Source organism: Haliaeetus albicilla, chromosome 23, assembly GCF_947461875.1.
Source record: "Haliaeetus albicilla chromosome 23, bHalAlb1.1, whole genome shotgun sequence".
In the NCBI taxonomy this organism is placed as follows: domain Eukaryota; kingdom Metazoa; phylum Chordata; class Aves; order Accipitriformes; family Accipitridae; genus Haliaeetus; species Haliaeetus albicilla.
This window is the reverse complement of record NC_091505.1, coordinates 9,157,949-9,172,862: the sequence shown is the minus strand read 5'-3', so window position 1 is coordinate 9,172,862 and position 14,914 is coordinate 9,157,949. Positions and strand designations below refer to the sequence as shown.

Here is a 14,914-nt window from a genome sequence, read left to right as displayed (position 1 = left end):
TCTGGGGGGGTCGGGGGGAAGAGGGGGTGACCGGGGAACGAATGCTTTTGGCCGGGCCCGGCCCTGGTGCACAGGCTGGCGGTCCGCCATCTGCTGCAGCGTCGGGGTGATCTGCGCAGGGTGGGGCCCCGGGGGGGTGCAGCCCCCCTCCAAGTGCGATCGGGGGGGGTGCTTTGCTAGGGACCCTCCTCGGGGGGTGCATCTCCCCGGCGCCATGAGGCCCCCCCCCCCTCTTTTCCCGGGGGAAAGCTGCATGTTACCGGGGGATGCATCCAAGCCGAGGAGCCCCCCCGCCTCCCCATCCCACGGCGGGGAAGCTGCAACCTCTGCGGGATTTCCTCTCGTGGGGGGACACACACACATCCTGCGGGGTGACCCCGGCCCGACGGGGAGGGGGGTTTCAGCCGCGCCCGGGGCCGGGCCCAGCGCCACGATCATGCGCAAACCGCGCCGCGACCTCCCGGGGACCCCCCCCCCTTCCCTTCCCTTCCTTCCCCTCCCGTCCCAAGCCGCCCCCTCCCGCTACCGCCCCGCGATGCCGGCGGCCGGGCCGCCCTACCTGAGCCCAGCAAGGCGGCGAAGGCGAGGAGGAGCCCCAGGAGGCGGCGGCCGGCCATGTCGCGGCGGGGCTGCTCGTCTGCCGCGGGCATGGCCGCCTGCCTTCCGCCGGGGCGGGCCGGGGCGGAGCGGGCCGGGGCGGGCGCACGGAGCTGCCACCGCCCCCCGCATCCCCCCCACCCCTCCGTTACCGGGGAGGGGGGCGCGTCCGAGAAAGCGGCGGAGCCCCGGCAACCGGAGGCTGCCGCGCCGGGCGGCTCCGTGCTCTGCCCGCGGCCAAAACGCGTTTCTGCCGGCCCCGGCCCCGGCCCCGGCCCCGGCCCCGGGCGGTTGGCTGCCGCTGGGCTCGGCCCCGTATATTTATTGACTCACCGAAGTGAGGGAGAATCCGCGCTGCAGATAGCGATGAGGAGATGCGCAGGAAACCTGTGCGGGGGTTTGGGTTGCTGGCTGCCTGGATGTGATGCGCTGTAAGGGAGGGGAGGGCCCGGCGGGCAGGACCCCCCGGGGCGGTGGGAGCCGTGGGTGCCGGCGGGCAGGACCCCCGCGGCGGTGGGAGCCGTGGGTGCCGGCGGACAGGACCCCCCGGGGCAGTGGGAGCCGTGGGTGCCGGCGGACAGGACCCCCGGGAGCCGTGGGTGCCGGCGGGCAGGACCCCCCGGGGCGGTGGGAGCCGTGGGTGCCGGCGGGCAGGACCCCCGCGGCGGTGGGAGCCGTGGGTGCCGGCGGACAGGACCCCCGGGAGCCGTGGGTGCCGGCGGGCAGGACCCCCCGGGGCGGTGGGAGCCGTGGGTGCCGGCGGGCAGGACCCCCGGGGCGGTGGGAGCCGTGGGTGCCGGCGGACAGGACCCCCCGGGGCGGTGGGAGCCGTGGGTGCCGGCGGACAGGACCCCCGGGAGCCGTGGGTGCCGGCGGGCAGGACCCCCCGGGGCGGTGGGAGCCGTGGGTGCCGGCGGGCAGGACCCCCGGGAGCCGTGGGTGCTGGCGGGCAGGACCCCCCGGGGCGGTGGGAGCCGTGGGTGCCGGTGGGGGGACAGCAGTGGTGCCGGGATGGGGCGATGGTGCAGGCGTGGGTGCTCTGCCCCGCTCCCGGGAAAGGGGCTCCGCAGAAGTGCAGGGGAGGGAGCTGCTGCAATTTCACCCTTTAACGCCAAGTTTTTTGCCGTGGAGGTTGCGGAGCCGTAGAAATGTTGGCTGGAAGCGACCTCTGGAGGTCTCTAGCCCAAACGCCCCCTCGGAGCGGGACCCGCGGACAGCAGGGCACATCACCCACAGCCTTGTCTGGTGAGGAGTTGAAAACCTCCAGGGACGGAGGCTCCCCCACCTCCCTGCGTGACCTACGGCAGTGCTGCCCCACTGCCCGGTGAAGGAGATTCTCCTGGGTCCAGTCTGACCCTCCCACTGACCCTGACCGCTTCTTTGGCCATCACCCCCTGTTGCGTTGCCTGCCACCGCCAAGAAGAGTTTGGCTCTGTCGTCTTAATAACTGCTCTTAAGTAGCTGGAAGCTGCGATTAGGTCTGCTCTCAGCCACCTTCTTGCCAAAGCAAACACGCTGCCCCTTGTAGTTCATGCGCACCAGGTGCTGGAGCCTCTTCTCTACACCTCTTTTACATGGGGGGAAGGAATTGTTAATAATACAGTAAATATCTTCTTTGTTGATATTTATAGGTTGTTTCACTACAGAAAAGGGGGTGAGGAGGCAGCCTATATTTAGACGGAATTCCTAAAGCCTTAGTGGGGACTGAAAGCCTGAAGAAGTGTCTGGGTTATCCTAGTCCCACCCCACCTTACAGCAGCTGGGAGATACTACCGTCCCCGGCTGCTCCAGCCGAGTGTCGGGACTGCCTCGGGACCAGCCAGGGCTTTTTGTCCTCGGTGGGAATATTATTTGAAAAGGTAGTGAGCAAACAGGCTATGGAGGGGTCACAGTCCTCTGTAGAAGTGCCCGGGTTGAAGGATGTGGTGGGATCGCAGGGGAGGGATGCTCTATCGCTGACTTCCATCTATAGCCACACAGAAGATTGCAGGCTCCACAGCTCCCAGTGCCTTGCCTTCCACAAACCTTCCAGGGGGAAGGTTTCTAAAACCCGCACCAGAGCGGGTTTCAGTAAGTTCGCGTAGTTCAGTGCGCTGGTGTCACGCCATCGGAGTTGCAGATGCTTCTGTACTGTGCAATTCTCTCTGCTGCTGGAGCTACTCATGGGAGTAACAGGGGTCCCGGATCACAGAGAAGCTAAACTGGAGAAGATGCAGTTCAGCTGCTATACAAGGCTGTCCGTGCATTCACAATATTGCCTCTCTTCCTATTTATACAAAGAGAAATTCGGGATTACAGTCCCGTTCGAGTCCAACTAAAGGAAACTAGCAGAACATTGGTACCTTCCCAGCCCTGTTCCCCAATAACCTCTCCATCAGCTATTTGCATTTCAATGGCTTTCCAAGCCTCTGGTAATTGTTGGGGGAGGAGGCGGGTAAAAAGGCTATTATATTAGAGTTAGATCAGCTTTAGCAAGCCTGAAGGCATGAGAGAGCATCGCAGCAGCTGATGCAACCCGTGACAGTATATTGTTTGCCATTCTGTGTGAGCCTGGGGTGTGCACCGACGCTTGTGAGTTGATTCATAATTACAAAGACATGTATGAATGTAGCATTTAATTGGCAGGATGGCAGCAGCAACGCTGTGCTCCGAAGCTGGAGGGAAACGGGGCGGCACGAACTGGGAATTCACGTTGGAACCGCTCATTCGGCCAAAGCCCCCGAGACCGGAGGATGCCGTCGCTGGCCGGTCATTCCCAGCCAGCGCTAGGGCTGTGTGCGGCGAGCACAAATTCTGTCTGTAAGGGGAGGCCGAGCCCAAGGCAGCTGGAGAGCCTGGGGACTGGCCAGCAAGTGACTCAGCATCGCCTGACCTGTGCCCGAGAGTCGAGGCTATTCTTGGTTCGGGGTGTGTTTAAGGCAGGCAGCCGAGGCTTAAACACTTCCAGTTGCTCCGCTGTGTGGAGGCTGGAGCCTCGCACACGTTGTGTTGTCCGGGAGTGCGGTGCCGTCTTCCCGTTGGATTGCTTTCCAACAAGCTTGAGGGAGCTATGACCTTTTCATTTTCTTCTCTTGAGCTACATTAAAGCTGTAGTCTTTATATAGCGGAATAAACAGCCATCGGAGAAACTTTCAGTGGGAAAGCATACTTGCTTTCCATTATGTTTTACCAGGTATCATGCTTAATTCTTCTTGCTGCCTTTGAAAATCTGCTCCCTGGGCTTAGCACGCTTTTGTCTCTCTGAGCAAAAATATGTTTAAAGGGAAGGGGAAACGCTGATCAGGAAAGGTAATGCTGGGTCAGACAAAAATCTGATTTAGAATCTTTTTCTTCCTCAATCTATTCAAATAATTTAGGAGGCTCAGAACATGTAATCTGTTAGATCTCAGAGCCCCTCGCAGGCACTAATCAATTACCCTTGATAAGTGATGGACACATAAAAAGCATCAATTTAGCTGCTACTGAAGTGCTGCTGTTTTAAAAGCAGAATGAGCTGTCATGTAGCAATGCATAGCCTTGCCACAGAGTAATCCGTGGTGGAAAATGAAAATACTATACGCAATTTAAAATGAGCAATTTCAGAGGCTGAATTACATTTCCACCTGTGTCCATCTCCTGCCTGAGGTATTGTTGTTTATTTGGGGGTCTTTTAAATTCCCTGATGAAGCTGGAATGCATCTGGTCAAATTTTCTAAATGCCTTGTTTTCTAAAGTCTTGATTAAAGTTATGATCCAAGTGGTTCCTTTAAAAAAAAAAAAAAAGCAAGCAGTAGTATGAGATGGCAATACTACAAATAGCTCTTAGCCTGCACCACCCCAGCAGCCCTGCAGTTAAAGGACTCGGGGATATTCCCAGTCTCTTCCGTCACAGCTGCATCACTGTGGAGAAGGAAGGAGTAGGTTTCCCTGGGCAATGGGCTGGCAGGTCGCTGTGTTGCCGGCTCTGGTCCTGTGCCAGAGCTGAGATCCGACAGACTTTCCTCCTTCGACACCAGCAGCTGAGCTGAGCTGAGGGAAGCGGCTGGGCGTCTTCGGGGCTCCGTTCGCCCCCCGGCCCGCGACGTGCTGTGGCCTGCCTGGTGGAAGTCACGGCTGAGCAGAGCTCCCCATAAACAGACTTGCTCTGCTTCTCGCCGCCTGCCAAGTGCCGAGTACTGCTCGCCGTAACCGTCTTCCCAAAGAGCCTCCGGTCTGGTTCCTTGCAGAACTGATGCATTGGGAGATATTTGTACAAGCTAATTTTGTCATTTCTCTGCCTAAATTAGATGTCTAGACTCCTGCTGTAATCAAAGGTGAGAGGCAGGTTCCTAATTACAGTGCTCTGAATCACACCCTAAAAGATCCCTTGTCTGTATGGGAAGCACGGGCACCTTACGAAGGTGCTTAAAATGGGTCTAAATATTCCCTGTGGTGTGCCGGGTCTGCCACTGCTACTGCAAACAAATACAGAACCTCCTTGCCCTCCGTAAATCAAATGCTTTAGCTGCACTCTTAAAGGAGAAATGTTAGTAGTACTCGGATGGAAATTAACTGGAGAGTGCATTTATTTTTGGCCAGTCCCCTGGGAGCACCTGCCAAGCATTGCCTCTCATTTCAAGCCTGGCTGTTCCTGCTGAGAAAGTCTGATGGAGCTTCAAGTCTGGGTCAAGGTGAGTGCCTGGCTCTTCATCAGCTGTCTGTGCCATTTAAAAGGGAAAGAGGAAAGAAAGCTAAGCAGCAGATTGGGTGTGAGGAATGGTGTGCCTGTGCTAGAGAGCGCAGGAATGAGAAGAAGCAGGACTGCTTGGGTATGGTTTATGTACTGATTAAATGCACCTGCCAGTCCCCAAGCATCAGTGCACAGTTTTGGAATAAAAATATTGAATCGTAAATTAAATAGAGAAAATTAATTCTGGCCTCGTCTACTCTGGGACGATAGCCAGTTGCTTAAAACAAGGCTTATGTGCACCTGTTTGAAACCAGAGTAACTGGCACAAGCCACGGTGCCTACGTAAAAGGTTTCCGAGAGTCATTAAAGCTGTCGTGTGGACACGCTCAAGTGTCGGCAATGGGGACTTCGGCATCGGGTGGACCAGGCTCTCCCCTTCCGTCGGAGCACAACCGGAGCGTGCACAGGGTTGTGCCTGGAGGTCGCCGGTGCTGAACGGGAGCCGGCGTGGCTAGGCTGCCTCCTCTCCCACTTCCCAGCATCATGTCTCCGGGAGCGTGCTGGTCCAGCACTGGGTGCTGTGCTGCTCTTCTGATGGCAGGACTCGTGGGCAGAGGTGTCTGAGACTTCATTTTCTCAGAATAACTGTGATCTCAAATGGAAGGACACTGGGGTCAATTCACATCTTCTGCAAGCATGTTAGGAACTCCTGTTTGTTCTCTAGATTCCTGAAAAGCAGAAAAACTCGGTGTTTTCATTTTTTTTTAATTTTCCACCAGGGACAGAAATTGCTGGCTGAGAATCTGAGGCCTGAACCCAAAGAAAACATGTCTCAAGAAGCAACGTAACTGCTCTGGCCAAGGTTTTTATTTTTTTCTCAGCCTACTCCAGAAGTCTGCAGAATCCAAAAGGGGCTACAGAGTGTAAGGTGACGTTCAGTGGATCAATGAACAGCTGTAAAAGAGCTTTCCTGCCTTTCCCAGCAGTTAATAACTTCGTTGCACAGAACTTAGTTTTTCAGAAAGACCTCATGTGTTTTTTGGCTGACTGAGGACTGGCGAGGAATGTTCATAGTTACGAACGGATAGAATTTATTTTTTTTAAGGGAAAAAAGCCCCCAAACCCTCAAACAAACAAACTTGCTTTCACCAAAATCTTTGTTCCTGTTGCTGAGAGTGTGCAGTATTACCTGCAGTAATAAAATGGTGCATAAAGCAGCCTTATTCAGTCTGAGAAGTGTGGAAATTTGAGTGCAGAACAGGTAGTGTCAGGCAATCAAGGTGTCTGCTTGGGTTTTTTTCCCTCACATTGGACAGGCGTGATCTATGTGGCTGGGTTAGTATAATGGTGGGGTGGGCACTGGCAAAGAGCAGGTACGACTTGGGGCTGACACTGCTCAGGAGAAAAGCACTTTTGTTGCCAAATCCTGGATGCTGGCCCTCGGAGAAGAGAGATGACTATCTTCTTGGCTCCTGAACCTAAAGGAGGCTTTTAGCATGGCTAAATTGTACATGTCCCTTGGGAAGGGTTTTGAGGCCAAAACCACTAAAAAACCCAGACTCTTTCATCTAAATCCAGTCCTAGGAAATTACCATGGTCTCAGTCTAACATATACTCTGTCTTGTACAATGTCATCCCTCTTTTGTAAATAAGGGTTTGCTTGTTTACTCATCATTCTACCTGTAATGGAAAAGTTCCATCAAGTGTAACAGCAGTTATGTACAAAAAAGGAAACTAATGCTTATAAAATCCAGAAAGTTTGGAATTGTTCTTAAGTTATTGTGTGTGGGTTCATTCGGGGTTTTTTTATTAACCATGCCATAAAATTTTGTAATTGTGCAGTGATTTTATATTAAATTTTGTTACAGGTTCAAAACCCTATTGAAAAGTGCTCATGTGTCTGGTGCTTTCTTCTGTGACTCTTCTGTAAATGTGAGAGAGAGTTAAAAACCCCAAGTGTTGGAGATGGACAAGTTCTTCTCAGACCAGAGCACAGTTGTTCCCTTTTTGGGACTGTTTCAGACTCGCTACAGGCTGGTAATCTCTACCACATTAGCTGGATAGATATGAATTTGATGTTTTTAACTTAGTATTATGGGCTAATTTTCTTTTTATCAAGCCCTGGGGACATATATTAAGTGCTATTATGTGTGACTTAAAAATAGGAAAAATCTGTAAAATTCAGGCCCTTTTTCCATGGTTTTTGTTGCTTTCTGGTCCTGGCTCTTGGGCTGGTCTCCACCCTCCGGAGTATGTGACCTGACCTCTACTGGTGGACCTCATGTTAACACGAGTCAGTGTGGAAGGCTTCACTCAACGTGCTCTTAAATGAGGTTATTTACCTACAAACCTGGTTGTTTCTACTGCTGATGCCATAGCATGGATCTCCAGATGTAGCAAAACTCCAGGGCTAGCAAAAAGCGGAGCTGGTGGGTGTTTAACTGCTGACTTAATGAACAGAAAAAGATCTGACACTATTTTGACATATGCCTGAAGTGATTCCGTTTTACGCTCGTACAGCTTTCAATTTTTTTCCTGTCTTAATTTTAACTCTTTTCCTTTCCCTCTTGCTGTTGCTGTGATCCTAACACTTTCCTCCCCCTCTTCCCTCCCCCCTCACCTCCTATATTCTTTAACATCTTCCTGATTTGGGGGAATTTAACAGCCTCATTTTGCCCAGTCCCTCTCTGTGTTCAAGCGGGATGCGTGCGGCAATAACAAGCCCGCTGAGATGCAAAGAGCAAACACTATCCAGCAGAGCAGGCTGACATGTCGGGCAGACCTCCGGCTGCCGGCAGGTGATTGCAAAGTACAAACGCTGTCCGTAGCGAACAGAATAGACTCTCTGCTAGCACAGGCGTTGGCAGAAAGCATGCGTGGGCATGGATGTATTCAGGTCTAACACAATTCAGCCGAAGTTTTGTCCTCTGCTTGTCAGTCCAGGTGCTCTGGGCGGGCACAGAGAGGAACACTCTTTGTGCTAAAGATCTTACCATCAAAATAGCCTCTCATTGCTAGACTGTAATGTAACAACCAACTTCCATGCCCAGACAGAATTCCCACTGATGTCAAAGGTTTTATTTCCACTGAGAAATTAGTAAGCGCTGCAGATTTTGGAATATTATCAACATTAAAACAACAGTCTGGACTGTGTTTTCCCTGCTGTTGTCATGTGAAACACTTAGGGGTGACTATAAGTGTAAGTCTCTGTTACTCTTTCATTTTGTTCATTTGATGGCAGAATTACTGTCTGCTCAGTTAATTAATTTCTCCTGCTGTGCTCCGGTCTTTCATACCACACCGGGAAAAAAAAAAGTCTTTGAGAGTGAGACAATGTAGTGTGAACCCACAAAAGTTGTTAGAGAGACCTGGAGAGGTGAGAGGTTCTGAAAGTTGGTTTTACTGTTTAAAAATGATTTTCCTGTAGAACACGAGTGTGTATACCACTGCAGAGTCAGCAGTCAGAGCAGCTGAACGGGAAGGAGTTTGGTTGACCTGTTTGGAAACCCAGTATGAAATTCTGTGATAATTCACTGTAAGCAAGTTCATAAGTGATGGGGAAGCTGTTTCTTTCCCATTCAAAGCTGTCAGACCTTTTCACCGCTGGGGTGAGGTTTGTGCTATCTCCTGCAGCTCTGCTCTGGGAGCTCAGCCTGCTCTTTGGACTCTGTTGCCGTTCCTGCCACGGTCAGGCTGTGAGCTGTTCCTCGGTGAATAGCACTGACGATAATTAAGTTTTCATTCCCCCATCCTGAGCCAACTGCAGAAGTGTAACTACTGTTACTGCTTTACAGGTGAGGGGAAGATGGGTGAGGAGAAGTGTGATTTGCACAGAGAGCTCAGCCCCGTGGCCACTCTGTGAACTGAGCAGCTTGCGCTGATGGGGCGACCTGGGAGAGGCTGGAGAAAGAGATCCCATGCATTATTGCTGCTCCGGGAGAGGCTGGGGCACCCCAAAATGCCACCTGCTTGGCTCTGTGCAGAACACTGCCAGCTTTGTATATCACGTGTCTTTAAGCTGTTGCTTTGCCGATGGCACGAGTGGCTGTGGTCTGCCTTGAGCTGAGGTGCACAGGCTGCGTGCATCTGGAGCCCAGGCTGGTGGGACTCTCGCCCTGCTCTTGCCAGGTGTTAAAGCCAACACTCACCACGGTTCTTCCCTTCTTAGCATCTCTCTGTGGCCTGGGACAGTGCTCGGCCCCTTGCTGCTGGTGACATAAAGGCTATAAAATGGTCCGTGTCATCTGGTGGGTTTCTGTGTGTTGTGACTCCTTGGGAAAGCTCAGTGCGGTGAGCCTACTGTCTTCCAGATGCAACGTCTACCATCCCTGCTCCTCCCGGCGGAGCCAGTGCTGTCCCTGGTGGGAGTGTTTGCTACATCAAAGCCCTGGTTTGTGCTGCGAGCGGATGATTTCTCTGGTATATTTACACTTGTAAGGGAAGATTTTTTTTCCCCCCTTGTAAATATCACGGCACTTCTGTTGCTTCTGTGCTGGCCCATCTGTGCACCATTTTCACTTGTACTGACTCATGTTCACAGAGTAGTAAGAACCGTCTCTAAGCGTTTTAATTTCTGCATTAGAGTGGGCCCATTTTGCTTTTCCAGTTAGCTCCTAGGCAGTTGAGCACTGGGTTTTCTTTTTTCTTAATGACATCTCTGGACTCCATCTCTGGGTTGGTATAGATTTTAATGAAGTAGCTTGCATTTTTTCATTGAGATTTTTCAAGACTTCCCGTGTTTCTGAGGTTTGTTCTCTGTAGCGAGATGTGCTTTCTGCCTGTTTTCTGCATGACCAGAAGTCACTGGGTGTGTACCCCCTCTGAAAGTGGGTACAACATCTTTAGTCTGTCATAAGGTTTCAAGTTCAGATATTCCAGAAGAAGGAAACGATAGGTTAAGGTTGTTCATGTAGATTGCGTTCAGGCCCATTGAGTTGTGTGGTGATCTTTTTAATGAGTGATCATGTACTCATTTTATCCACCTCTGTCTCTTTGGGTAACCAGAGTAGACAGCAGCGGTTTACTGAACAACTCTTGAATATTTTGGCTTGTCTTTGCTGCTCCATGTGCACCCAGGGTCAACTTCATTGCCTACAGGCCAGATCTTGCTCTGGACGTAGGCTGATCACAGGCTCTTTTTAGGAGCTACTTCCCCGGTGTTCACTGAGATGTAGTGTCTGTATCCTTGCTCTGCTTGAACTGTCTCCCAGCTCTCTTGTGGCCCGGTATACCACAGAGGGCCTGCAACCAAAGGGCACATTTGCAATGAAAGCCCTACCAAGCCCTGCGGCCGCAGGAGCATCCCTGGTCACGGTTGGATGCTGCATGTGTTGTCTCACAGGTGTGATCTGGCACAGTGGGGTACCAAGCTTGCTCAACACTGAGGATAGTCAAAGTAGCCACTGGATCTCTTCTGTACATGTGTAAACAGCAAATATATATATAAAGTCAAATTATGATCCTTTTTTCCCCCTGAGAATATGAAAAGATACGTATTTCACAGCAGTCAAGTCTGCCAGTATTTCAAGGTACTGCTTTTAGAAGCGTGGAGATCTGAGAGCATTTCAGTAAATAAGAAAAAGATCCTTTTAACAAGGGCAAAAGAGCGTCTTTTTCTTTAAATATATTCTTGGGAAAGACTTGAGCCATTTCAGCTGAAATGATAAAGTTTAGCCTGAGGCCAAACCCAGCTGGAGAAATTCTCAGCCCAAACAATTAATTATAGATGAAGTTATGAGCAACCAAAACTGAAGTTATACAATAGTCAACTGTAATTACAGTGGTGAATTCAACTCTGCCTATAACATTAGCACATGTGTCAATGTAAGTTCTTGGGTGACTCTCTCAGGAAGAGCCTTCTTGCAGAGCTGTATATAAACCCCAGCTTGCTGATTTGAGGGGATGGGAGCAAGCATTTCACATTAGAAATACTCTGCTTCTGAAAGACGAATTAACTGGTGACTCAGAGCGGTGTCTTGTCTGTGTTCAGTGTTCACCCAGGGTCGGGTTTAGCTGGGCTATTATGTTTCTGTTGCACGTGGGAGGAAGGGCGTAATGAAGAGGGAGCCTCCGATGACGGAGAACAGCTCAGGCATGAGGAAGCTGGGATGGCAGAGATTAATGGGGCTGCCTCCCGTCTGCAATATCTCCATCTGAGCAAGGCTTTCCTGGGAAACTGGAAGGCAACCTCTCCATGATGGAGGTTGTCTGTTGTAAAAGCAGTTCCTTGCTTAGCAGGGAGAGCACACTGAGACTGCAAGTGTGTCCTGAACAAATGTGTCCTCATGGAGATGTTCATGCCACACACAATCACGGGCGAGCACTTTAGAAGCTTACACGTGGGGGAATATTCTCACCTCCGTTGGCTGCTAAATTCAGCTGCATGTGAACTCTCTCAGCAGCAGAGGTAGTGCTGACAAACAGTCATTTTCGGTGATGAAAGGAGTGCAGGTGAGAGGAAATTTTGTGGGAGGAGATCCTGCTCTGAATTTCTTGTGGAAACCGTAATTATGTGATTCAGTGTAGAGAGGTATGAGGGATTCCAGTGTAAGCTATAAAAAACGCTTAGGGAAGCAGCCTACTGATGAGGCTGCTCATTCAGACCTTATCTACTCATGCGGGAGCGTGGAAATCTTAGCACTCCACCTTATCTCTTCTCCCCCAGGAGATCAGTGCTGAGAGAGTTTGACCTCTCGCTTACCATTTCAAATCAAATCTAGTGTAGTAGCGGCTTTGGCCATGCAGTGCCTCAATCACTTAATGAAATAATCTTGTTCCCTGCCCTCGCGGGTAGAAATATGTCTTGCCAAAATACCACTTAAGTGATACCTGGAGGATAGTTGTAGGGGAGTAGAGCTGTGGCAGAAACATCCACCCTTCCTCCAGGCTTTCCCTGCAGGTGCAGGGCTTAGGATGTTTGAGGTGGTGGAAGTTTGTCCCTCTGCTTTGGGGCAGCTCCTGTTTTGTATATGAAGAGGATCCTTGTTTCTGTGCTTGCTCCTGGGCTTTTGCAAGCTCCCTGCAGATTTAAATGAACTTTAAATCAATGTTGATTCAAAGCATTCAGCCCAAGGAGATCCCAGATCTGGAATGGATGTTCTCCAAAAGCAAGGGTGCCTCCGTGCCAGCACAGGAGTATCCATACAAAGAGCTCTCAGCCAGAGCGGGCCCAGAAGCTGTTTTGCTTTCTCACACTTGGAGCTGGTATATTTTAAAGGATATCAAGCAGCAAATGTGGCAAAGGGGAAAAATTGTTACAGACTGTATTTGGCAGAAACCCAGCAAAGATAAAATACCATACGTTCTGTGCAGTGAGCTCCTACATAAATGATTCATTCACTAGAACACAGCTGGGGTCAACACCTTCTATTAGAATAGCCCAAAGTTATGCAAATATTTTTATGTGGATTTTCTCAAAAAAAAAAAAAAAAAAAAGGACAATATATTCTGTTCCAATAAAAAAGCTCTTTATCTATGTAACTTTTAAGAATCAAAATCCCCCAAGAACAGTGTCACTGTGTTATACACATATATACAGCAGCTGAATAGCTGGAAAATGACAAGATATGCCCTAGAGATGCAAACTCTGAAAAGATTGCTTGTTTTCCTCTGTATTGCCAGCCAAGTCTGTTCTACAAATTGTGTGTGGTGGAGATCACACTATTTCAAAATATCAAATTGCTAATTAAAGAAACTACTCAAGGAAACTTTCCAGTAGAACAATATATGCAGTGGGATAATAGTAGTCACTATTTCTTTAATGAGTTTCTTTCCTAACCAGAATTTCTTACAATACATTCAGTGCAGCCATTCAGTTAGATTATTATGAATCACATGTGTATTATTTCTGATTCGGTATTAACATAAAAACTTCTGATGAACCATCGTATTACAAAAACAGGTCTAGTGTATAGAATGGCAATATCATTCCTGCAGATAAAAGCCTGGAAATGAAAGTCCTTATGCAGCAATACAATTTAATGTGTTAGTTTCTAGGCTTAATTTGCAAAGGTGCTGAGGAACTACAGGTCCAACCGAAGCCAAGAAGAGCAGGGTGTCTCTGGACGGTCAGAAGTGTTGATCCACAGCGTGAGCATTGCTCTGTTGTGCAGCATTGCATTCTGTAGGATCTGAATCAGCAAAAGGTAATGGGAGGGAGAAATCTTTCTTGGTGGGTGTTCTCATAACATGGTTGGTTGAGTTGGAGATTTTCTTAAATACTTACATTTTGCTATAGCAAAGTAATTTAGCAATGTCATCCAAGGGACAGTGTGTACAAGCCCTCGTGAAATGATGCAGGTAGATCAAGTCAAGCTAAAAGTAGTTTAGTTGTGCAGCAGAGAGAAGAGCGGAGAACGTGAGACATCTCTTAAATTCCTTCTTCCCTGTGCTGTGAGAGGATGGTGGTGAAAATATTCCCTTCAGGTTCTGAATAGAAGTTGACATAATGAGATGGATTTCCAAAAATATTCCAAGAGGGTGGACAGCTTTTTCAGTGGCTTGTTGGTGGTAACTGGGTGCCTCATTTGGTATTCTTGAAAATCCTTCATTCCTGCTTAAGAGGTTCCCTAGTGACTATTTCATTTCTCTGGTGAATAAAAATGACTTCTTGATCTTGGGGTTTGCATTCCCAATAGCCATTCTTCATATTCCCCTCAAGTAAAGAGAGGAAACAACCATTTCAAGCAAAGAATGTAAGAGCTTCCGAAGTATAAAGGTAAGGCTTTTCCTCCTCATGCATTTGGAGTGGTTATTGGGCATTAGATAAGTAGTCTTTGATGTGTCCTTGGTTAGAATCTTATATCACCACACAGTTAGCCAGAGATCTGTGGAATGACTGTTCTTCAGTTGCCTTAAAAATCTCTCTTGTAGCTTCTGGTGCTCTGAATGACTTAGCCTCTTCTTTATCATCAGACTCAATGACAATGGTAGTGTTGGGATAATGGCTTTGGATGGTTCTTCCATAGCTGGTCCTCACCCTGGTGCTGGTTACCATGACTCTTCTGCATTTCCTTGCACTGATTGACTCCCGTTCCTTTCCAAATAAGAACTGAAACAAACCCCATGGGAATGAATCACTTGGAGGAGGACAGCAGCTTCCTTTGGCTGTTATTTGAAGACAGCGGAGCCAAAGCCTTCAGGTGGGGGATCAGCACTTCACTGTGCTATGTTCTACACTAACTTGTAATAGAAAGATGAGAGAACTTATATACGTGAGTTAATAGTGTTGTCCGTCCATTTTGGCCAGCAAAACTGGGTCAGGGTGCTGTTTTTTCTGTGTTGGTTACGGATGACCCAGTCTGTTTGGAAATTAATTTGTTGCTAAACATCAGTAGGACAATACTGTGGTCAGGCTCTGTGCGCCATTGTTTTCTTGGCATCTAAGCGTCACTTGGATGTTTGCCATGAGAGATGGTGACCTGGTGAGCTATTTCCAAATAAAACCTGTGGCATATGACTGAGGTCAGGGAGTATGGATCAGCTTAATTCCCACGTGTCCAGAGCACCCTGTCAAATACTGAGAAAAATGTTGGAGAGTCTAGCAGGTCAGACTTTACTCATCATGTCCAGACTTGGCCCTTTTGTCTCTAATGTCTAACAGGCAAGCCAAAATCTCAGTCCAATCACCACTGTCCTCAGCACCTCCAAAATGTGGGTTGGATTTGGATT

At 49.6% G+C, this 14,914-nt stretch overlaps 1 protein-coding gene and 1 long non-coding RNA gene across 3 annotated transcripts in view; one reads left to right on the top strand and one right to left on the bottom strand.

The window, feature by feature from the left end:
- Nucleotides 1–697, bottom strand: part of CD99L2 (CD99 molecule like 2) — a 33,452-nt gene extending 32,755 nt beyond the window's left edge. For both annotated transcript variants that reach the window (XM_069811138.1, XM_069811139.1), the window contains exon 1: nt 560–697. In XM_069811138.1, the coding sequence (XP_069667239.1) occupies nt 560–650 (91 nt within the window). In that variant the 5' untranslated portion in view covers nt 651–697. The remainder of the gene's footprint in view (nt 1–559) is intronic.
- A 716-nt stretch (nt 698–1,413) lies between these two features.
- Nucleotides 1,414–7,020, top strand: LOC138690713 (uncharacterized). Its single transcript, XR_011329489.1, has 2 exons — nt 1,414–5,246; nt 6,025–7,020. It is a non-coding gene; the product is annotated as an uncharacterized lncRNA (long non-coding RNA).
- Nucleotides 7,021–14,914: the final 7,894 nt, after the last annotated feature.